Below are 23684 nucleotides of genomic sequence, written 5' to 3'. Positions count from 1 at the left end.
AGATTGCTGGTTTTTTCAATGTACACGTTTGCAATCAGCCAACGAGAGTTTTATCATAACCCCATACTTTTTACAACATGATTTAAAGGTGCATTATGTAATAAATCTAAAGCAACTGGCCGTGAAATCCTCCTAATATGTCACAGAGACTCAGGAATAATGTTCATATAACAAACTGAACTCACCAACAACAACAGTACAGCCAAAATATTTGCATTAAAAAATATTTTGTGGACTGCAAATAATGTTTATGTTTTCAAATCAGGTTTTGGCATGTGGCGCCACCTACCGCCGTCTACCAGTCATTGCAGTCAGTAGAGTCTCAGCTGCCCAGCAACCATGGGTTGCCAGTTACGTCTGAGCTACAATGGCGGAGAAAAGGAAACCTAAAAGACTTTATTTGGAATTTGAGTCTAGAATTTCAATCTAAAATATGAAACATAGTTATATAGAGTTATTTCACAGTTTTGTGTTTACTACATCATGCTACATCACTACATCATGTGTTCATTCATAGTTTTGATGCCTTTGGTGAGAATCTACTATGTAAATAGTAATGAAAATATAGAAAATCCATTCAAATGAGTCGGTGTGTCCAAACTTTTAACTGGTAGTGTATATATACATATAATATAATTGTGCAGTCATGTTTGAAAGAAAATTGATTTAAAAATGCTGCATTTTTTGTCCATGCAAATCTAAGGATGTCACCACAACAGCCAGACTCGGAAACCATTCCAGAATGATTGAATCTTACGGGTTATTACACTGAATTAAAGACATAAACATTTGGTACTTTCGATGCTCCTGGAGCGATGTGTTGAACACAGTGAACAGGAGTTCCGGACGTCTCCACAATGTCATGGGTGTAGATGAGGAGAGAGAACGACATGACACTCAGTGATTATTTAAGATGGAACTTTGTGTTAAGCAGTCTTTAGTACGGTCTTAAAAACTCTCAATACGCTATAAAAAAAAACAAAATGTCCCAGCCACCCAAACTTTGAATGTCATCAATTGTGCAGTCTTGCGCTGCCCCCTGGAGAAATTTTCATGCTCATAAATAGTGATTAGAGTGTCCTAAACCATCAGCATGACTTTGTATAAATTCGTACATCTCCTGGCACTCATCGTTGGAATATCTGTTACCATTGCTCTAATTTCACGTGCCATTTGACATTATGTCTTTCCCTCTACTGTGAATCACACATTTAAGAAAATTGAAGGAACCAATCCAGTGGTTATTGTCGTTTAAGATGTCTGTTAACATTGGGGACAACATGTCCAGTGAATCAAATAACTTACTACAAAGCTTCGCTGTGATACTCATTAGCTTGTACTTGTATAATAACTAATGGCACTTAGAATAATGACAGACATGTGTACTTCATTGCTCATGTTTCTCTCTGGTGTTTTGCATTCAGTGAAACTTTGTCCTTGGCCCCTCTGTGGCATGGAGCCAGCAGGAGCACCATCTTGCTCAGTCTGAACCATCTGTGCCACGCACACATTCACACATACACACACACACACACTTTCATTGACGACTCTGACTCAGGGTTTGATGACAGCCTTTGAAAAATGATTGGATGTTCTTTTCCCTTCGCAAGTCTGAAATACGGTGTAACTAAATGTTTACGACAACATTTGTTTTCTTCTGCTCATGAGAGGAGAGCTCGTCTCATTCGCGGCCATAAAAAATGATGCAAGTCGATACAAATACTCCTTCGGGGTGAGTTCGGTGAACTCATGCTGCCGTGTATGCACTCACCGGCCACTTTATTAGAGACACAGGACACCTAATAAAGTGGCAGGAGTGGCACCTGGAGTGGTCTTTTGCTTTTGCTGTGTCTTTTGCTGCTCAATGTGCTCTGTGACCAAATAGGTGAAATGAGTGGTTATTTGAGTTACCTTTCTATTATCTAGGACCTGTCTGGTCACTGTCCTCTGACCTCCAGCATCAAGACATTTTTGTCCAGAGAACTGCTGCTCACTGGATATTTTATCTTAAACCCTGAGAGATGGATGCATGTGACAGTTCCTGAAGATCAACCATTTTTGAAATTCTCAGCTGTGCATTAACCATGCCACATTCAAGTAATTTCAATCACCTTTCTTCTTTTTTATTTCTTTTTTATTTTTAATTCTGATGCTCCATTTGAACCTCAGCAAGTCATTTTGACCATGCTGCCATGCCACAGGCTGATAAGATGAGCAGTTGAACAGGTGAACTGAATGAAGTGGACAGTGAGTGTGAGTGTGTATGAGCTCATTTACTTAAGCCAAACTAAGAGGGGGGAGAAACCCTGAGAGACGGGGTCTTGCTCTCATCAGCGTCCCATTCTGCAGAGTCAGCTTTTCCTTGCCATCACACCCAACCCCCACTTCTGTCTCTCTCTATTCCTCTTTACAGCCAAAGCACTTTAACTCTCCCTCCCCCCTCCATCTTTCATTTTGATTTCCTCCTCTTGTAACCATCCTTGCTCTGCATCCTCCCTTCATCCTCTTCTCTTCCTTGCAAAGAGAGTTGCTGCCCTGAATAACAGAGGGCAACGCCAGAGCCAGAAAGCATCTGTCATTCCCTCGCTCTGTCCCTCCCTCGCTCTGTCCCATCCTCTCTTGCTCCTCCACCCCTCCCTCTTCTACTCTTCTCCCTTGCTCACCGCGGTTAGGATCACTGCACTTCTCCGTGCGCTGAGATTGAGAGCGCACACAGAGGTCATGTTGCAGCCCGAGTGAACCAGGTGGATAGACAGCAGAGAGGTGGAGGGTGACCCTCGCTCCCTCTGTCATCACCTACAACATTTGTGGGACAGACAGGGTATTGAACTGTCTACAAACTGGACGGGACATTCAACAAGGCTGAGACCTGCTGCTGTCTGAGTTTATTTTCTTACACTGCAAAACCACTCAGGCTTTTGTTGACTCTTGATATGGATCCAGGTTGAAAGTGGATTTGTATCTATGTGAAGGGATGTGGATATGGATCCGCATGCTGATGTGGACGAATTGAGCTTTGGGACGCTGTGCTCTGCTGTGAAACCACATGGACATGTTTGGTTTCTCTAAGATGCCAAAGCTGTCTGGGTGAGTGTGAGCGTATACATGATGACACTGTTCATAAGTTGTGTTCTTTATGGTGGCGGTGCTCATTTTTACAATGTGTGGATACCAAATAGTGTTTTCTCCTTATTCCATTTTCCCATCATTGTGACCAATAAGAATATAATCCATCCAAGACGATGCCACTAAAAGGTATTTAGCCTGTCTTTGCATAATTAAAAGTCAAGTCTTGTTTCTAATTGGAAATGGAAACCTTTACTGACATCAGCCCAAAAGTTAAGTGGCTTTGGTGAGAAGACTTCAAAGTATATGAGGATAAATGTGACCCGTAGTTCCTCGATATTAATTGGTATTTCTGCGTTCATGGTTGTCATTGATTTGTTCTATTTATGTGCGGCCTGATTGGGTTTTTCTTCTTGTATTTGAGTAACTCAGAAATCATTATGTCAATAAAGTTTAAAAGGATTTGGATACAGACAATAAAAAGAGAGGCTCTGTGACTAAGGGAAATTAAAGGAGGAGTAGAGTCAGAAGTAGTCCAGGCAGACAATGTGCTGGATTACGTTAGAGATAAGGAGATGGGAAGACAGACAATGGTTATACTGAAAAGAATGGGGAGACAGCAGAGAGCACAGATGTAAAGACTACCAACTACTTAGTGTGAAATTGAGCTGAAACCATGTCTATTCTTAAAAGCAACCTTACCTGCGTAGTTCAATTATACATAGGCAGAAGATTCCCTCATTATATGAAAGGACTAATTGTACAATTAAAACCCATGCAACTTAATATTGGGGCATTTTTGGCATTGATTAATTGCAAGATAAGTCATTAATGTGAGAGTTTCCACAGCAGGTAAATATGGCTTTGCTCTGAGGTGTGTAAAAGTAGCTATCACTTCCTGTTTCTGTATCTAGTTTGAGATGAAGAAAAAAAAAAAAAAAAAACTTAAGACAGAGCTGCTGTTAAATGAAGAGCTCAGCACACAAAAATCCCTGCTCATTGTGCGGAGATGCACACCACATGTGCATATAAATATATGTCTGTATTATCCTTGAATCATGTGTGGTCACATTGACACTAAGCCCGCTAAGAGGGTAGAGCATCTGGAAGGAAGGAAGTCTTCATAATAAGAGTTTAATACTAAGCTGTTTTATTTGACACCTTTCACATTGAGAAACTTCATATTTAAGTTGTTTATCACTTTAAAAATCTCTTTCTCTTTTAAAACACTGCAACCATGACATGTTTTATAAAAGCTCTTGAAAACCCATCTCTTCCAAATGCATCTTCTGTCCTAGCACTTACCCTACCCCCTCCCCTGCACGTCTACTTCTGCACTTGGATCCACCTCTGCACTCTCACCCTCTGTCAGTGCACTGTTCCTATCTCGTGGAGTTCTTTCCAAGGATATTTCTATGAAGCTTATTCTTCTTTTGTAAGTTGCTTTGGATAAAAGAGTTTGCTAAATGCTTAAATGTAATGGCAAATGAGTCAGTTATAAAGTTGCTGATTCTGAGCTGTGTCACATGGATGACTGAACACAGGAAGTGCTGATTGTTTCCAATGTAAAATCAATAATGACATTCACCATCCTCAACAGTTATAAAACATCTTTTTTTTTTACCACAAACCACTGTCAAGTTGTAGTTTTTGTACAAAATCAGAACCTTACTGCAACTGTTCTCAATGTTTTTATTATTGTTACCATGACAATGGTCTGGTACGGCTGATGTTCATTTGTTCCTCTGGGTTTTGGAATAAACCATCCATATGGTCCCAAATGGCATCAAACATATCTAATTCCCAGCCAAAAAAAAGTGTGTTTGCATGTATGGTTTTGCTTCCAACATGTCCATCCAGCAACCCTGTCACGTGACAATCTTCTGGAAAAAAAAAGACATAAATATTAATATAATGCATCAACCTTTAAACCTTATTTGACTTTCTCCTCTCCCAGCCGTACCCTTCTTTTAAACCATTTGTCCTTCCACTTAAGCATCACAGCCAGCACATTTAGCTCCATTTGTTGTGAACAGACTGTAACATGGTGAAAATAAATAATGGTGTAGTGTTGCTAACAGGCACCTGTGAGTTGCGCAGATGGCTAGAGTTTATCTAGACGATCTGTCATCTTACGTTTAAGGACCCTTTTTTTTGCGAATGGCCCCATCATAAAGTTTACTGACAAGTTATGGATCACTATCCTCTTTTAATACTTTTAATAAATCTTTCATTGTAAGAGGTGCTGCAGGTGAGATGCACCTGTGATCTGTTTCTGGAAACATTAAATCAGCCGTTCTTCTTCATTTCGCTCTGTGCATCCTAAACACTGAGGCTCTATCAGTATTTGTTGTTGGGTAAAAAATCTTGGCTTCAGTGTCAGCCAGCAGGGCTTGTTTGTGCTCTGAATATCAGATTACAGTAACATATGCCAAATTGCCTTCTGCTTTGTGCCAATGCATGCTGCTACTTTATAGGGCAAAGTTCCATTGTGTACTGAGAACCATCTGACAAGTCATAACCTGTGATTTGCAGGACCCTGTCCTGCCTTAAAATGACCAGCAAAATCTCGTGGTAAAGAAAATGTGTAGCATAACATATTATTATAATGCTCACACACCAACCTTGTCACATCCTGTCTGTTTTTGTCCGTTTTACGCCTGTCGGTCCCAAACATTATCTCTGCCACGATACCTCCGTGCTTTTATTGAGTTTATTTGTATGGACGTTTACACAGTATTTCCTCTAGAGGGCAATGCCGAGTACCAAGTTGTAGGCATCAACAAACAGCCATAACCATTAAAAAGGGTTATTTATTATTGTGCTCGATCTAAAATAGACTGAAATGCAAGCAGATTTAGTGGCCGTGGAATGTAAGACCGCTTAATGTAAGTCGTTCCATTAATGGGGAATTTTACTCTCTGGTGTAGCCGATGAGAGAGATCGATGACGATGATGGCATTTTCAATATTTCTATATGTCCACCGCGACTTTTGACAACTTGCTTCATCCGATAGCCCGTCGATTAAAACCATAGCTTGCCAGTGTGTGAAGTGGAGCGCCTGGCAGACACTTTTCTGGCTGCAGGGATAAACCAGCGAGCTCTGGCACACCGTTGTCAATTGGGCTATTGACTCCACTGCCCCTACTATTTCTGGTGGTATTGGTCTGTTTTGTCCATAAATGGGCCTTTAGAATAAGCCTTTTATATATATATACTTTCGGCAGGGGCTTTGCATTAAGGAGGCCACCATCTTGCATCTTGTCATATCTCTAGAGCAGCCTGAACAGAGAAACCGGCCAGAGCGTGCTTTCAGCATTTTGAAGTGGAAGCTTACAATTTAGATTTGACTGTCGGCAAACTGGAATTTCACAGATTTCACACTTGCAACCAGGCACCTGATTGGACAATGATAGCTATCGTCCACTCATGTATTATTTTGCTATGTCAGTCTCAAACTTTTCACACGAAGTACCACCTGCGAAAATATTGAGCTCTCCAAGTAACACCATTATCGTTAAAATACAGTGGTGTAAATAGGCTGAGCAAAAATCAACTATGGTAGGCAGATTTATTCCCAATAAGATAATTTGCTCTCTCATCATCCTCCTCTTCCTCACATATACTTCAGACACTGGTAGAGCCAAATTGGATTAAGATGGATGGAGAGAGAGAGAGATAAGGTTTGTACGCACTCCGGTCACATATCCTGGTATATACAGTAGAACAGTATTTCTGTAGTACCACCAGTGGAAGCTTGCGCACTAAAGAGGCTTTTGCTGTCTGTTTATTTGCATCCTGGTGGCTAACTTATGCTTTCATTCCACTTCCTTGGCTTCAATTTGTATCCTTTTTTTTGAATATACAGTCGATGACACAGATGTGGAAGAAATCCATATTTCTGGTAAAAGCCACCGTAGTTTTCTGAGGTGCTTAGAGGAGGCCTCTTTTTATTCCAATCTACAGTCTCACCACAGGATGTCACTAATTCATACAAACTGGACCTGTAAGAGCACATTAGATGTCTCTATGGTTCTTAAATGTCTCTTGTGTTCAAAATATTCAGTTACTGGGTTATGTCTCCACACAGATGACATGTAGCCATCCCTCACTCCATTTCTCTCTTTCTCATTCTCTGCCCTTAACCCTTAAAGTTGCACGATTTTCTTGATTTGTGTCTGGATAATCCTCCTAAGGGATTTGGTGGGTGATCAGTGCAGGAGGGGCTGACAGTGTGAGGACACTGTCGGCTGTTCCATTTAGTCTATGAAATGAAATCACACTTATCACTGTCTGTTATACTGTACGACAGCAGCACATCCATCCACCTGTCTGTGTATCTATCTTTCCTATCTAGCCTGTAATTTATAGATGATTCATCTTCTATATTGACACTGACGTGGGTTTTCACTGTGTCAGGATGCCGAAATAAACCAGGCATGTTTTGTTTTTAGTTTCAGAATAAAAAGAAGACAAATCATTCTCACTCCTTGTCTGAGAAAATATGCCAGGTCTTAAATGTAGTACTTTAATCAGCCATTCAATCTGTACTCATTTATTTCCTGCAAAGACCAATATTCTGTTTTGTCATGATTACATATAATTCCAGTTATCTCTCACACTAGTTAATACAGAAACATTGCACAACATGTTCCCTCGCCTTGTGCCCTTTTTGACGAGACACTTGGATTTGATGAATTTGAAAATCAAGCAAAAAGCCATTTTGTTTCTTGTCGCTGTCAGACTTCCTTCCCCTGTCTGCACTACAGAGAAACAAGCAGCCTCATCTCCAAAATGTTGCTCCAAATTATGTTATGAATCTCAAACAGGGAGCACACTGGAATTCAGATTTCATTCATCAAAGATGGAATAAAAACGGGACATTCTTATTGAGTCACTTTTCATGCTCTGAAAATTATATATTTATTGTCAAATTGCACAACGAAATTCCAACGTCAGATGGAGGGTGGATCACAAGGGACCAACCTGACCGAATATATCTAGCATTCTAACATGTTTTGTGTGGTGGGAGGAAACAGTAACATGCTTTTCCCTCTATTCGTGTTTCATCATGTATTATTCAGCAGCGCATTATTAAAAGACACTTTGCTTCATAGGCTTTTAACTACCGTGCTGTGACCATACGATGACCGTGGACGTTTACATTTAAAACGGTTTGCATGTGCTGATGCAGCCACCTCTCCTTCTTTCCATAATGCTCATCATAGCAGGCGTGTAATGGAGTTTGGCTTGAGGTTGAATCCCCTTGAACAATCCCAGAGAACAAAGGCACCAAAATCATCCATGTATCCCAAGATGGTCTGTCCCAAGTTTTTACTTTATACCAACACCACAGTCAACTCTATAATGAGTTGGCAGCTGTGTGTGTGTGTGTGTGTGTGTGTGTGTGCGTGCGTGCGTGCGTGCGTGCACTCGTAAACCAGTAGAACAGGGGTCTTTGGTGTCGCTACACACCCACAAAGAGGGGACTCACGTTGAACAGGGGACGTTTTTCCAGGTCCTCACTTTGTCATGCCTTAAATCAAGCAAAAATCATGTCAAACATGACCTGGTGAGTTTTTTTATATTAAGCAAAGTGGGGATTGGAAGTGTGTGTATAAAAGCCCATACTCAGCACTGCCCCTGCAGCCTAGAGCAGGGATTTTAACACTTCATTGACGTCGTTTCTTAACACTCCTCCATAGTCTGAATGGCTCGCAGCCACAGGCAGTCTTTCTGATAGTAGTAGGGCTATTCACCAAACTACTTAGTGAAGAAACAGTCTATTGAAACACAATTAATTGTTTTTTAAACAAAATATAAAAGTTTAGCTTTAGTACATATCGTTTCAAGCTCGACACTGTATTAAAATAAAGGACTGCCCAGAAAACAGGAGAGCAATAAGTCTTTCAAAATCTTAAAAAGAAAAGAGAGGGATAAAATTAGAAATCAAATGGTCAATGGTTGTTTTTCTGTTTTAAATGTGTGTACTTGTATTTAGTACCTCTTTAGGACCTATTCTGCCACAAACACTAACCTTATCAGGACCAGCAGTCCTCATGAGACCAAAACCTATCCCCAGCACTTGTTTAGGCTGTTCAAATGAATGGAAGTCAGTGTATTGTCCCAAGAATAATAGCTGTGGAAACCTGTGTGTGTGTAAGTTTGCAGCTCATAAAACAAAAACAGTATGACAGACAAAGTTCCATTTATTGGACATGTCTCAATGTTCTATGTCTTTGACCTCCACCTCTGTATCATTTGCCATTACAGCTGCTGGTCCCCCTTTAGATAAGCACTCTTGGATGCAATAACAAAATGCAAGCAACGTGGGTGGTTTTGTCCTTTTTTGCTGTCATTACATCCTCTCCTGAGCTATGTTATTTTTAATTAATCACATTCAAATCTTTTCTCGATCAGGTAAAACAAGTGATGCATGAAGTAAATGGATGTTTCGTGCCACTCTTCTTTCCAAAGTGCACACTCAATAATTGATTACAAGGACTCGCTTTTATAACATAAAAGGAGCAAATTGTTGGTTGTAGGACAGAAGGGAAGTTAAAAATATCTTCTGCCTCTTGAATTTTATATTCTCTCACTCTCACAGTAAAGTTGGCTGGGAGAAAGCGCGGAGGAACAAATTAATCAAACATTAATCTTTTTCATTCAACTTTAATGTCACTGAAATTGTGTGTATTTTCTTTAACGTTGTCGGCAATGTTTGTGTTGAGAGCATAATTTTATGATTTGCATTTGTTGGGGAATAGTGGATGAAACTAAACTCAACATTGCTTACATTCTCGAGCTGCCAATATGAATAGTTGAGGAGTTGAGAAATAAACTGGAAGAAACTTGGTCGAAACAATGCCTAAAATTGAATGCAGATGATGGTTGTGCCTTCAGCCTGTTGTTTGTGTGCTGATACATCTGTTTGTTAAACAGGCGAGTGGGGGGATTAGTTCTGCTCCAGATACTGTCACATAATACTTAAGTGCCACTGTGCATTCTCAGAGACATACTGTACTGTAAACTCTGCCTACAGCACTTACACACACACTACACACACTAACGCACTGGCAGACAAAAAAAAAAAAACCTGATGTGCAACTGAAAACAGGGAGGTCAAGAGTCTCAAACTCTCTGCTCTTTCACTGATTTAGTCATCACTCCAAATAACTTGACTCATTTAATTTAAATAGGAATTATGAACAGCATTAGACATCAGAAATCACCTCATAAACACAAAACGTGCTAATTTCAAAGTTATGCCATCTTTCAAACACTGTTAGACCTGATTTACCTGAATTCTCATGAAACTTTCACTGAGAAGTGATGAACAAATCAGATAACGGAAAAATACATTGTGAAATTTACTAATTCCACACCAAAAGCTCAAAAAAAAAAAATATCCAACATAGGAACCATATAGTTTCCTCTGATGACCGTAATACTGCAACTACCCATGTATTTTCACAATTTTGCATGCTAATACTATCAATTTTGAGTTTAATCTAATGGGACCTTGACTTTTTCAAAATATATTTATATTAATCTAAAATTGTTATTTATGTTTTGGCAAATTTGGTCTGTATAAAATTATAAATTTTCTATTAAGGTATTTTAATTATTATTATTATTATCGTTCACAAAAAACAAAATACTACACTACTGATTCATCATTTTAATTGCAATGACAGGTTCCATGTTTGCAGATGAATTAATAACTTTTACTAGAATTGCAATTTACCCACATGAGCTCCAGTGTCACAGGTCTAGGCCGTTTAAGACGATATAGAATTCCAATAATTTGATAATTTATTCGAAAGGGAGACATTATACAAGTGAAAAAATATTAACAAGTCTGCAGGGAACAGCATACTGTACATATGGGAGGTATTGTGTATTTTGTCAATGAAACATGTCATTATAAAGCACATTGGATCTCAGATCTCTCTAGGAAGTTGTGTATAGGAGGTGCATCCAGCTGGTTGCCAAAAAATTGCATTCTAATTACGCTAAACCTCTTTTTCAGCAGTATTTGAAGTATATACAACTCTCAATAGTGAGTTTCTTTCTTTCTTTCTTTCTTGGATGCGTTAGCATATGGTACAGAGTGAGGATTTCATTCCTACATTAGGATTCAAGAAGCAAAGACAAGAGCATAAGGGTCCCTCATTTATTCTGATGATCACATCCTCCTGTGTAATCTTATTTGAGGAGCGTTTAGCGACGCTTGTTCGGCTGTGCTATTTATATCCCGCTGAATTACGCTTCGACGTTTGCTGCAGATGTTCTTGTCGAATGTGATGTTTTCCCACCTCTATCTTTTGACGTGAAGCAAACGCAACCCCCCCACCCACCCCCACCCCGGTGACAAAAGCAGTGTAGTATTCATGCGTGTATATACGCACACAAATGCTGCTAATGTTCATATGAGTTCTTTCTTTAACTCGAACCAAACAGATGGAGCGAGTCAATGCTTGGCTGTCATTATGTCGCACGAGCACAGTCAACCAGCTAGAAATGGAGTGATAGTGAAATCCCCACAGGCAGGACCTCAGCCAAAGCACTGCTATGCTCCCATTACAAAGGTGAATAAGAATAAAGGGTTCTGACACAGAAAAAAATCAATTAATTTGATATTATGTGGTGAATCACATGAGCTTTTGATTTTCTTTCAACTGTTGTGTATAACATGAGACCTTAAAATCGAGTGAAAAGCTAAATTTTAGCGGTGAGTAAGAGTTTATAACTCTCCCTGGAGGGACACATGACTTTAATTTAACCAAACAGTATTTTTTATAATCGATTAATCTATGGATTATTTCGTCACTCAGTTGTTTGGTCCATAAAATGTCAGAAACATCTTGATCACCATTTCTAAAGCCAGCAACTGATGATGTTTTCAAATGTCTTGTTTTGTTCACAAACCAAAATCATTCAATTTAAATGGTTTAAATGATGATGATCGTTTATAAACCAGAAAATATTCACATTTAAGAGGCTAAAACAATCTGAGCACTTTTATTAATTATTTAAAAAACACTCAAACCGATTGACAATTGATTTACTAATTGAATATGCATCAATTAATTTGTAGTCTTGCATTAACTTGTCCATTAGTGCTTGTTCCTAGATTCATTGATGGAGTTCAGAGTAGAGTAACAGCGGTGGATACAATCATACAAATATAAAAAATTTTGTCCGTTTGCCAAGAGTGGTTAGTTTCAAGAGCCAAATCGGGTCATCCTTGCTTCAACCACAACAAAATAAACACAATTCATCCATCACCTTCTAAAAACACAGTTTATAAACATGCTCTGTTGCCCTTTGTGTTTCCAGCCCCGCTGGAACTGCGGGGCTTTGTGTGACATTTACAGAGAATCAATGCTGTGTGCCGCGGACTGTGTTGTCCCACTGAGACACACCGCTGTGCCACAAAGGTTGGAGAGCAACACTGTAAAGTGTTTCAGGCCTAATGATGCTGGTACTGATACAGCAAAGACCAACAGTCTGTCACACATTGGCAGCTTGTAAACAAATATAAAAGAGAAGTGGAAGGGGAGAGTATTCCTCCTTTGTCTTGTCTTGATAGGAGTGAAGCATACGTTGTTCATATATATTTAAAGACAAAGCGCAATACATATAAAGTAATATGTGTACTTTAACAAGCATGACCTCATATGGTACTTATTGATTGTTGTTTCAGCTCCCTCACTTTCATCACAATAGCATTCCTGTCAATCAAAACTGTGACATAGAACACAAGCTTCTAAAGGGCAACAATTGTGTCAGAACAAATATGAAATGCCTTCACTAAGGTTTGTCACTAATGGTTTATGGATTTTTTTCTTTATCTTTTAAATTAATTACTTCATAATTAAAGCTGCAGTGGGTGACTTTTGGTGATTTCTTCCAGTACTGTGAGCAGAACTGAAGTTGCATATGCGAATACAGCAGTAGAGCAGCGGTGAACAGGGACAAGAAGGACGCTTGTTTGTGTTTTCAGTATTTTGATAACATTTTACTTAAAGGTGAAGTAAGTAGTTTATAGTGCCACTAGAGGAGAGACTGAAATTTACAACAAAGAACTGCTCCTCTGCTCACCCCCTCCCATTCCTGAGCGATACGGTATCCTCAGCCGGTCAAATGTCGTCCTCGTCGTCTTTCTCCGTGTCAGCAGATGAGGTTCGTGAGGCGAGGGAGAAGGCGAGCTACCGCGGCCATAGCAGATGAAGCGGAGAGAGAGGAGGCTGGACTTCCGCTACAAGTAAAGAGACGCTTGTTTTGTTCTCTCGCGTCCTTACAGGCTCCGGTAGAAACATGGCGTCTCGCTGCTAACAGTGGCTATGCAACCGCGGCCCGCGACCATGTTATTTTACATGACTTTTTGAAACACTACGAAAATGAAACATTGAAATATTATACAGCGACTAGACAATGCAGGAGCACATAATATGTATACAAAAGTGGATTTTGGGTCTTATAAACCCATAAATTCTTCACAGTGTCCCTTTAAGTACAAGTAAAAGTACTGATCTAAAAATGTACTTAAGTCAAAGTAAAAGCAAAAGTAAATTGTATAAAATCTACTCAGAGTAAAAGTTACTTGAGGTTCTTTCTTGTGTTGTGCAAAAACAAGTTAATTTGTTTTTAATTAAAGGCCAACCTTTACAAACTAAAGTGCTTACAAAATAACATATGTAAACACATAATGCGTTGGTCAAAGGTGACAACATTCACCTGTTCTTGTCATCCACTGCCAAAGTTTCTGTTGCGTTTTTTTTTATTGAGGTAAAAGTAAAATTACAAATTTTAAAAAAGTGCGAAAAAAAAACCTACTCAATTACAGTAATGCGGGTAAATGTATTTCATGACTTTCCATCTCTGGTAACAGTTGCACATTATATTCTAGTATCTTACAAATAATCACATGTACACCGCGTCTCTTGTTCCAACCCACAAAATGCTGCTCTCCCTTTGCACGAAGCTTTTAAGTGAAACGTGACATTTCAACACAAACTTGTTTCAGTCCTTTAAATGGCATTAATGATGCAGTTAAGTACGGTCACTGTGCTATGACACAGTGAGTCTGGCCAGTAGCCTGCAGTGCATGACGTTACAACGTTTGTCTGAGGTGATTCTAATGACCCGTCGTCCTGTGTGGGAGCTTCACTGCAGTTGGAGCACACACTGTGACTTGGACAGCTGTGATTGATATAGTTGACTTTACACAGTGGCAGAGCCTGGTATTTTGTGTGCATATTGCTCACGCTGTTCACTTTCGTGTAGACAAAGAATGGAGCTGACCGTGGTGCTGAAATCAACTGATCAAGCGTCTCCCTGGCTTCCCGACTTTAATGACTTTGTAAGGACAAGCTTTTTAGTGTGAACTTTTAATTGACTCCTTCATCGTAGGCTTGTGTAACCACAGCCAGTCAAGAGTTGTCTCTTTGCATGCCAAGTCCCAAGATCTATAATAAGTCCGACACCACACTGAGAATGAGTGTGGCTGTTTAATATGAGCTTAATTAACATGTTAAAGTAGATGAAGGAGAAGAAGGTGACCCAGACACTAATTTACATTTTACCTATGCTCGACATCACCTCACCCAACCACTTAACTTGCACGTCTTTGAGGTTTCCACAACTTTTGCAGCAAACTGTGCGACTGATATTGTAATAGGAAAGAAAACTCATTAAGATTCCTGTGGAAATATGGTTAAATTAAGTAAACCAGCCATTTCCAAGAGATAAATGTTTAACAATTGAATTGCAAATTCATTTTAAGCATGAAACCTTGAGTGAAAGGCTGGAAAAACAAATTATTTGGAGATTCAAAACACATATCTTGGCCCTGACTTCTGTCCTGGGAATGACGACTGTGTAGCAGAGTATAAAATTAATGAATGAATCTAGTGGAATTAATATCATACAGAGTTATTGGCCAGGCTGTCTTTTAAACAGCCTCAGTTTTGAGGCAGGACCTTTTGTAATGCTGCGGCTTCTTATTTGAATCTCATTTCAGCGGATTCATACTCTGAATTGAAAAACAGACACGTCTGTGTAACTACGCAGATCTTGCTCTACTTCTGGGTTTACTTGCTTTGAAGACAGTTAGATGAAGGCCAGGTTTTTCCTTGTCCTTTGCCAAATCCTCCAGAAAAGCCAGTCATAGTCATATTTACTGTGTGCATGTAATGTACACTGATGTATTAACACATTGCAGGCTTATGTGGTACTATAGGCCTATATGCTGAGCTCTGAGGTGGATTACGTTACTGGACAGTAACAATCAAATCTGCAGTAGAAGCGAATCAAGAGGAGACGAGTGCTTGGGGCTGTGCCTTGTTGCTGAGTGGAGCATGTGGAGGCTGGGCAGCCGCGTCAGTGCCAGCTGGCTCCACTGCGTTCTGTGATAGCAAGGTTTGACATATGATGCAGCAAAAAAAACAAAAAAAAACATGCTGACTGGCTCTGGTAACCACCAACCATGAAAACATATAAGGATGGATGTTTATCCACCATGTGGTGGATTATTATCTGGTTTAACTGAATGCAAGAGGCTCTGCTTCATTGTGTGTGTTTCAAACAACCTAATAAAACAGACTGGGTGGTCAGAGTCTGTAATGCAGTCAGTGAAGGACTAGCTTTGATTAATCCATCTGGCTCGATAGCTTTTATCGACAAAGCAAGTATTGGGATAGCTTAGCTCAGCTAATATCCCTTTAATGTAGTGCATCAGGACTCATTTATTGCCAAATGCACCTTTAAGTTCATCCTGTCCTCAAATATTTGTTGAATTGCTACAAAATCTGGCCCAGACATTCCTGATCCACGGAGGGTAAATCCTCAGGAGCGAGACATCAACATGTTGGGCAGGTGTGAGGAATGTTAGCATGTTGCCGTTAACATTTCACAGCAGCAAATGTTGAATGAATAAATGAAAGAGTGAAAATGATATGGTTTATATTACACAATAAATAGATCAAAAAACAGTTTTGTAAATCATCACCAATGAAAAATAATCTGTCAAACGTATTCATTTATTCAACATACTGCAGCTTTAAGTGACAGTTAAGGTTTAATGAAGGTTTAAGACATTAGTCATCAAAGTATCATCTTACTTTTGTTCTAACCTCATGTCACCACATTATACAATGCACTATAGCCTTTTTAAGAAGTAGAGTGAACGACTGTCAGAAATCCATCCCAGGAGGTGGCGTTTTGGAGAGAAATAGGTAAAAAAAAAAAAAAAAAGTCAATACAGTGACATTTTCAGCAAAGGCATCCCTGCTGCTGCTTTTGAAAGTTTGTTTTTAGATTCCTGGTACATTAAAGGGAAAGGAAAACAGGGGAATCAGGTTCGAGTTGGCCTAAAACTCAAGTTAATTGAGAAGACGACATAAACTAGACTCATAAAGTTAGGTTGTGTTGGGATGTCCGTGTTTCTGATAGAGAAGTTTTCAGTCTGGATTTTTTTGTCCTGTCATTGAATGAAACCCCAATCGGGGCAGAGGCATACGTTACCGCAATCTAAACTCACTGTCCTGGTTGGGGCAAGATTTGTTTTGTTTTGTGACTTTTTCTCTGCCGGAAGAAGGAAGTGAATATAAATGAAATAATAATCCTATCTTCATGAACTTTATGAGGCAATTTTCTCTTCTGCTTCCTCCTGTTTGACACCAGCTCTGAGATGGAGCCCTGTTTCCACGTTGTTTCTCCCTGAAAATCCTCTTACACACTCAAGCACACATCCACATGCACAGTCGCACATCGACTCATTCGCTCTCTCTTTCACACACACACACACACATACACAGCGTGGATTTGTTTTCTCTGTGATGAGAAGGATTATGGGATAAAGGAGGGAAGGCCACGGCAGTTTAGTTCAGTTTGGACCAAAGCTGCTTTCGGCAGCAGCAGCAGCAGCACAATGACAAGCACAGATGAATGTCAGGCTACACACTGGATATCCGCACGTCTGCAAACACCACGGTCTCTTTGTATTTGTAAAAACAAGTGGCCCTCATTGTGATTCTGAAGTGGCAGTGAAGCTGTTCTGATGATTCCGTGGATGACTGAAGATCAGCAGAGACACGCGTGTCGGATGGCGGCAGAATTTAAATGAAATGCTTCCGAGGAGGACATCAATATCAATTGGTTTTTTTTGTGAGCATTGAAGGACCATTTCAATTTTCCCGGAGTGGAAGCTATGACATGAGTGATGTATTCAACCCATCAAGAGCAGAACATGGGGATCGATCGGCTGGATTCTTACAGCGATGACATCCTCATCTAGTATGCATTTTCACTTATTTTAAGAATTTGTTCTTCTCAGCCAGAAAAGGTCATAGAGTTAAAACTGTAACTCCTGATAGTCGTGCACAGACTGAGAGTGAGAATATACTGTGTGGCAGAATATTAGTCCGATTTTTGCACCGAAAAGCCAGCAATCATTTTGTTAATCCTGTAGCTTTGCATCAGCTTGCTGTCACAGATGTGAGGTCAGAAGAGTGAACTGGTCTTGATGAAACACGATGAGGAAGGACACAGATGCTTAAATGCACTCTTTTCTCTGGCTTGATCTTTTGTAGCATTTGAGTTGAGTTATGTTGAATATCATTCCTGGTTTATTTAATTACCTGACGATGTTGATGAAGTTAGTTTGAGAGTCCGTCTGTGCAGCTACTGATGCAAACTTGGACAAAGATTGCAGCAGATACTCTTTCTGTGCTCTTTCACACTGATCCCAGGTACAGAAATGTGGCACTGTTTGATTTACAGTGAATGAAGGCGATATTCTCATTAATTTTTAGTGTTTTTTTCCCCATATAATCCACCATCTGATGCCAGCTATTTACTTCTCGAAAACCTAGCGGCATCATAATTCTTTCTCACGGCACATACGCATGCACACAATTTTGCAGAGCAACTGACCAAATCCACAGCCATTGATTTCCTATCTATGGAGCCAATGAGCCAGATATGGACCACGGTCAATTGCACTTAGCATGTGCCGTTTCACACTGCAAGCCACACACAGAGAGTGTGAGCAACAGTAATCTAAGCAGAGCTGAGGAGAGTGTCCTTCGTGATCTTTAGAAAGTCACCTTCAATTCAGTTCTGTAATTCAGCCTCTTTGTTTTCCTGTCATTTTAAATGCTTGCTTTTATAAAACAACTTTCATTTATGATGCTTTTACTGTATTCCCCAAAAATTATCCATGCTGCTCCTTTATATAGGCATGGTTGTTCAGCAATATATAGAGGGCAGAAGGTAGGTAAACAAACTACGGATGATATGATACCAATTTTTGTATTTGATACAATTGTCCAATATATCAGTCTGAGACGGTGACTTTCTCTGATATCCAGACATGTGATTTTGACCAATAGTGTTTGTGATATGTGAGATATGATTTCTAGAGGTTTTTTCTTTATGTTTAAGCTTTCAAAAGACAAGCGCAACTGTGAATTGTATATACAGTATTGTGATATGTCCTGAAACCAAGTACAGCTCAATCAAGTGGATTCACAATTCCGAGTCATTTTCTTTCACAAACTGTACCAACACAAACAATGATCATCAAGGTTATTTTCCCCTCTTTTTGTGTTCCAGCCATAAGAGCAAGACATCAGGCTGGCCACCTCCTAGCTTTGGCACATGGGCTGGACTGCATGGGCCTCCGTACAGCTGGGACAGCATGAGCAGCACCAGAGATGAGCGTGACTGCCTCACCAAGTATGTATGATCGTAAAACACCCAGCCATTCCTACAGTCAAATCTGGTTATAACACTGGCCACTGGAGAACTACAGTGCAGATTTATGTCTGTTTAGCATAATTATGAATCATAGTGAAAGCTCCTCATAAAGCGCTGCTCTAATGGTTCCATGTTTTTCAAGTTTAGGTTATCATGACACAGCAAACACCAAATCAGCTTTCCAGGCTGCTGTGGAATGGAAATAAAATGGCTCGAAATGCAAATACGGCTATGTAATCATGATCACTTTTAAGAGCCAGTGTTTCATTTTTTTTGTTTCATTCGCCTCTCTCTTTCCACGGCCTGGTAATTTTGCATTAGAGCTGCATGTGCAGTCTGTCAGAGAAAACCTTATGCCAGGTAAACACAGCAAATCCTCACATTGGCCTGGCATTGTGATTTGGCAAGAGGACACTATGAATCTAGCTACATGTAAACACAGGCTTTCTGCAGATCTCTCTGGTGGCCATAACCTTATTAATATTCTTGTATTGTTTTTTTGTATTGCACTAATCTCTGCTGCAGCTTCCTGTTACTCTCCCTTTTTCCTGCAGTAGCTTCCTCTCAAGATCTTACATCTTCGAGTGTTCCTTTTATCTACTGCTACATTCTCCACTTTCTGCCGATTCTCTTCCCCTTGACATCACTTCCCTTGTCTCTGTCGTCCATTTTCCTCGTTAGCAATCTAGAATACCTCTGCAATGCTAATCTGCTATTATGCTGCCTCTCAAGTAATTGAATAATTGTGAATTTTCTTGCACCATTACTCTCTCACAGACTTCCTAACCTACTTGAAAATATTTCCTCATTTTATTCCCATTTTTTAAGCTTTAATCTCTTGTCTTTTCTGCCCAGTCCCTCCTCTTTGTCACTCCCCTATTAACAATCCCCCTTCCCTCATGACAGTGGAGTCAAATATAACAAGGCTGACAGTTCAGGCTCTGTGGCTTTGTTCCGAGGGAAAAGCTGATGGCTTTTGAGGCAGTGGTTGAGTGTGACAATTGGATTTCTGTGAGACGCAGAGAGAGAAAGAAAAGGGAGAGATGGGAAGAGAGTGAGTAAAGCCAATGATTTATTTAACTGCACTGGACGGATAACTCCCCTAACCATCTCTAATATGATGGAGCGGGGTTCTGAGTGCTGCTCTCTGCTGGAGCACTCACACGCCTGGTAGGACAGATATATATATACCAAGATACCATAGTTTTTTTTTCCTGAGTCAGTAAGGGAATGTCTGTTTACATTAAGTTAAATGAATTCAAGGGTTTGTTCAGTGCTAAAATAAAACCTGCAGAGTTGAGCAAAAGACATGGTTTTTGCCTTGAGCACAATGTTCATGAGTGTAGGGTTTGAAGTTTTAAGAGGCACAGTACGTACTGTGTATCCACACTTTGGTTTTCCTTTCAAAGTACATACATTCTGTTTTTTCCCCAGCAGAGTTTGAAAAGTCGTACGTTTGCAAACTCTAAGGATGCTTTTTAGTCTGGATGAGTAGAATAAACATAACGTCTTCCTTGTGCATACAAATGTCCTTTTCACCAGTGTTGCGTCTCGTTAGTAGTACAACTGCGGAGGAGAGAATCTGCTTCCTGTTCACACTGGCAAGTGAAAATGTAATGGTATGGGTGGAGCCTTCAGAGATGAAAAGATTGCCTTGGATCTTTCTGTCACGTTTGGAGCATCTGAGAGAGTGGCCCGCAGTTTATGGTTTACGATCACTGGTTGGTTGCCAAGAGTAGATTAAATTTGCTAAGCTTTTTATGCAACTCTCACATGCTTCTGTTCACTGAATTACATTTTTATCAAAGTCCTTTATTGACTCATTATGAATGACTAAGTCTGGCATGAGCCAAACATTTCTCCCAGGAGTCACACTCATGTATTTTAAGGCTGTGCTTGGAAAAAATCAATACAGCAGAATATCATGAGGTAAAGCTTGCTGATGCGTCCATCTGAATTGATTTGGCAGCAGATGCTGTGATGGTAGTCCTGAGACATAGACGTTGATTAAGGTGCAGTACAGAATAATGTCAGTGGGTGGCAGCATGATGCAACGTGCATCTCAAAAACGTCTATTTTCCTTGCAGTTTAAAGTGTGTAACATTTAGAAGACGTTTAATATACTACTATATCTTTTGTAAATAAATGATAACTATAAAATACGGTCTGCACGCTCACAACTAGATGTCTCAAAATCTTACACACTGGACTTTTAATGGTGCATTATGTAATAAATCTAAAGCAACTGGCCATAAAATCCTCAGGAATAATGTTCATATAACAAACTGAACTCACCAGCAACAACAGTACAGCCAAAATATTTGCATTAAAAATATATTTTGCAGACTGCAAATCATGTTTATGTTTTGCAATCATGTTTTGGCATGTGGCACTACCTACCGCCGTCTACCAATCATTGTAGTCAGTAGAGTCTCATCTGCTGAGCAACCACAGGTTGCCGGTTACGTCAGAAAACTTAACCTAAAAGACCTCTGTATTTTGAATTTGAATGTAGTAGCGGTTTTTGGCCACATTCTTACATATGGAACCTTTAAAGGTCAATTAAGCAGCTGTTATAGTAAATTTTGTGTAGGATCATTATTCAATACAACGATATATTTTGGATACTTACATATATCGTCAGAGGCAAGATTTCAGTTTTAGTGGCAGCATTTCTCCCTGTGATTCGGTCATTTGTTAATACCTGACCTCTAAACTTTTCTCATGTGACACTTCATGACATTTAGGAGTGATTTTAACAGAATGGTAGAAACCTTAACATTTAGCAGTCTGTGACCTGAACCCATGCGATGGCACTCTGTGTTCCATTTGACCCTTTGTTTCCAGCTTTGCTCTGACCTTCTGACATCCACCCTCTGCCTTCCTGAGGGATTAAACCCCAACAACCCTGACAGGGAAGATGAGCCAGCGGTATCACAGATTGGAACACGCTCCAGAACAGACAGATTTAGTTTGAGATTTCTGCTTCCTATGTACAATACAGGGCGATGCATTAATGAGAGAGAGGGAGAGAATGAGAAAGCACAAGAGGAAAAGAAAATGGGAGGCGGGGCGGAGATTGAGACTGTTCTGGATTGGCTGGGGATAATGTCCTCTATGGTTGGAACATTTTTCATCATCTGAACAGATTTAAAGCCACAGGTATATATCTGTTGTAAAAACTCCATAAATATCCAGTGGTGAGGCTACACAGGTTGTTTATTAGCTGAAGAAGTTTCTAGTCTCAGTGTCTAGTGAAGGATTCCAGACTGGAACAAAGACATAAAACATTTTGTGAGAGTGTAAAGGTTAGAATAGATGAGGCAGGAAATTCATGTGCTCTTCCATATGGACAGTAGAGGCAGAAAAAAAAAAATGGGACGGATGTTGGCCAGGTAACAATAGACACAGGAGAGAAAGCAATGACTGCCAAGGAAGCTTTGTGAGAGAAGGAGGGAGGAAGAGAGTGAGTTAACCTCAGTGAAAGTGTATTTCACTTCTTAATTAACAGGCACAGGCACATTCTCTGTGTCTCAGTGTAATCTAATATGGTGCATTATACTTTAGTGGTGCTCTCATCCTCAGTTACTTGATATAAGGCAGAGAACAGGACAGTATAAAACTCAACCAATGTTAACCTACACTGGTCTCACATTAAATTGCTGCCCTGGTATATTATCACTCCCTCAGACAGAGCATATATGAGGCAAATTAGTTCCAGATTTAAAATTCCTAATAAATGGCGGACCCGTCCTCTCTTTTGTGTTGTGCTAATGGCCAAACATGAGCCAACACTCTGATTTATGAACAGCTGCTTGCATTGATAAAATAGTTCATTTAAGGTTTTATGTTTTCTATCCTGGTTAAGACTTTTAGTCCTTTTTCGAATGCAGTCGTTGAATTTTAATGTGCACTTTGAGTTTCATTCAGCAAGTAGAACAAGTTTGATCATGTAAACAAATTGGATCACGTGAGTCACTGTACTTTTATTTGTAAATATATATATATATATATATATTGGTCCCAGAATTTCCCTCATGGGGATCAGTAAAAGGATCTTTCTGTTTATTTGCGGTTGTGCCTCAGTGTTTCTCTTCTTTGCTGTGTTTTCCAGCCAAGTGTCTCAGAGCAGTTCCCTGGAGGAGGTTCACCTGGATGGCATCCCTCCTGCCCCTCGCCTAGTAGAGATGAGACGTGACCCGGTCCTGGGCTTCGGCTTTGTGGCAGGCAGTGAGAAACCGGTGGTGGTCCGCTCCGTCACACCCGGTAGGGGTTCACACTCAGCTGTCTGTGATTATCTTCTTTTGTTGAACCATCACGAAGCATCATTTCATGTTGTACAATATCCTCAAGTTTAAAAAAAAAAAAAAAAAAACAGAAAAAGCTAAATCTTCTTAATTGCCTTGCTTGCTTTCTGTTATATTTAAAGGTTTCACTATACACATGTATAATGTGTATAGTATGCATGTATTCAGTAATGTTATATTTTATACAATATTTGACCAGATGTGATTCGATAAAGACTTTTTCCCATACAAATAAAATAACATACTTATTTTATGTATTTTGTAGACTGTATGAGCAGAACAGTATATTTGTTGTTTTTTTTCCTGGACAAATTGTTTATTCTGGTTAATTGGCTGATTACTAAATTACTGTTAAAGCCACGCTTCTGTCCTCATGTCAGCCATCAGCTCGAATGGCTGCACAGACACAGTGATTAGGCATATCAATAATCAATCAGTGCTGAATTGCAGGCAGGCAACTGAACTAATGAATGCACTATTTAGAGCGTTAAGCCAAAAAAAAAAAAAAAAGAGAATACTTATTTTGTGCATTAATACAGCAGAAG

The 23684-nt window shown here is 39.7% G+C and overlaps 1 protein-coding gene across 1 annotated transcript in view; it reads left to right on the top strand.

Annotated features, from left to right (window-relative positions):
• Nucleotides 1–3046: 3046 nt before the first annotated feature.
• LOC310932306 (FERM and PDZ domain-containing protein 4-like) overlaps nucleotides 3047–23684 on the top strand; it is a gene marked incomplete at both ends in the record, with an annotated part of 35370 nt that continues 14732 nt past the window's right edge. The window contains 3 exons of the mRNA XM_083895606.1: nucleotides 3047–3087; nucleotides 18689–18811; nucleotides 22947–23098. Of these exons, the coding sequence (XP_083751732.1) occupies nucleotides 3047–3087; nucleotides 18689–18811; nucleotides 22947–23098 (316 nt within the window). The remainder of the gene's footprint in view (nucleotides 3088–18688; nucleotides 18812–22946; nucleotides 23099–23684) is intronic.

The sequence above is a fragment of the Microchirus variegatus genome (assembly GCF_963457635.1).
Source record: "Microchirus variegatus genome assembly, chromosome: 1".
Lineage (NCBI taxonomy): Eukaryota > Metazoa > Chordata > Actinopteri > Pleuronectiformes > Soleidae > Microchirus > Microchirus variegatus.
The sequence above is the reverse complement of the archived record's forward strand: the minus strand, read 5'-3'. Positions and strand labels throughout refer to the sequence as shown.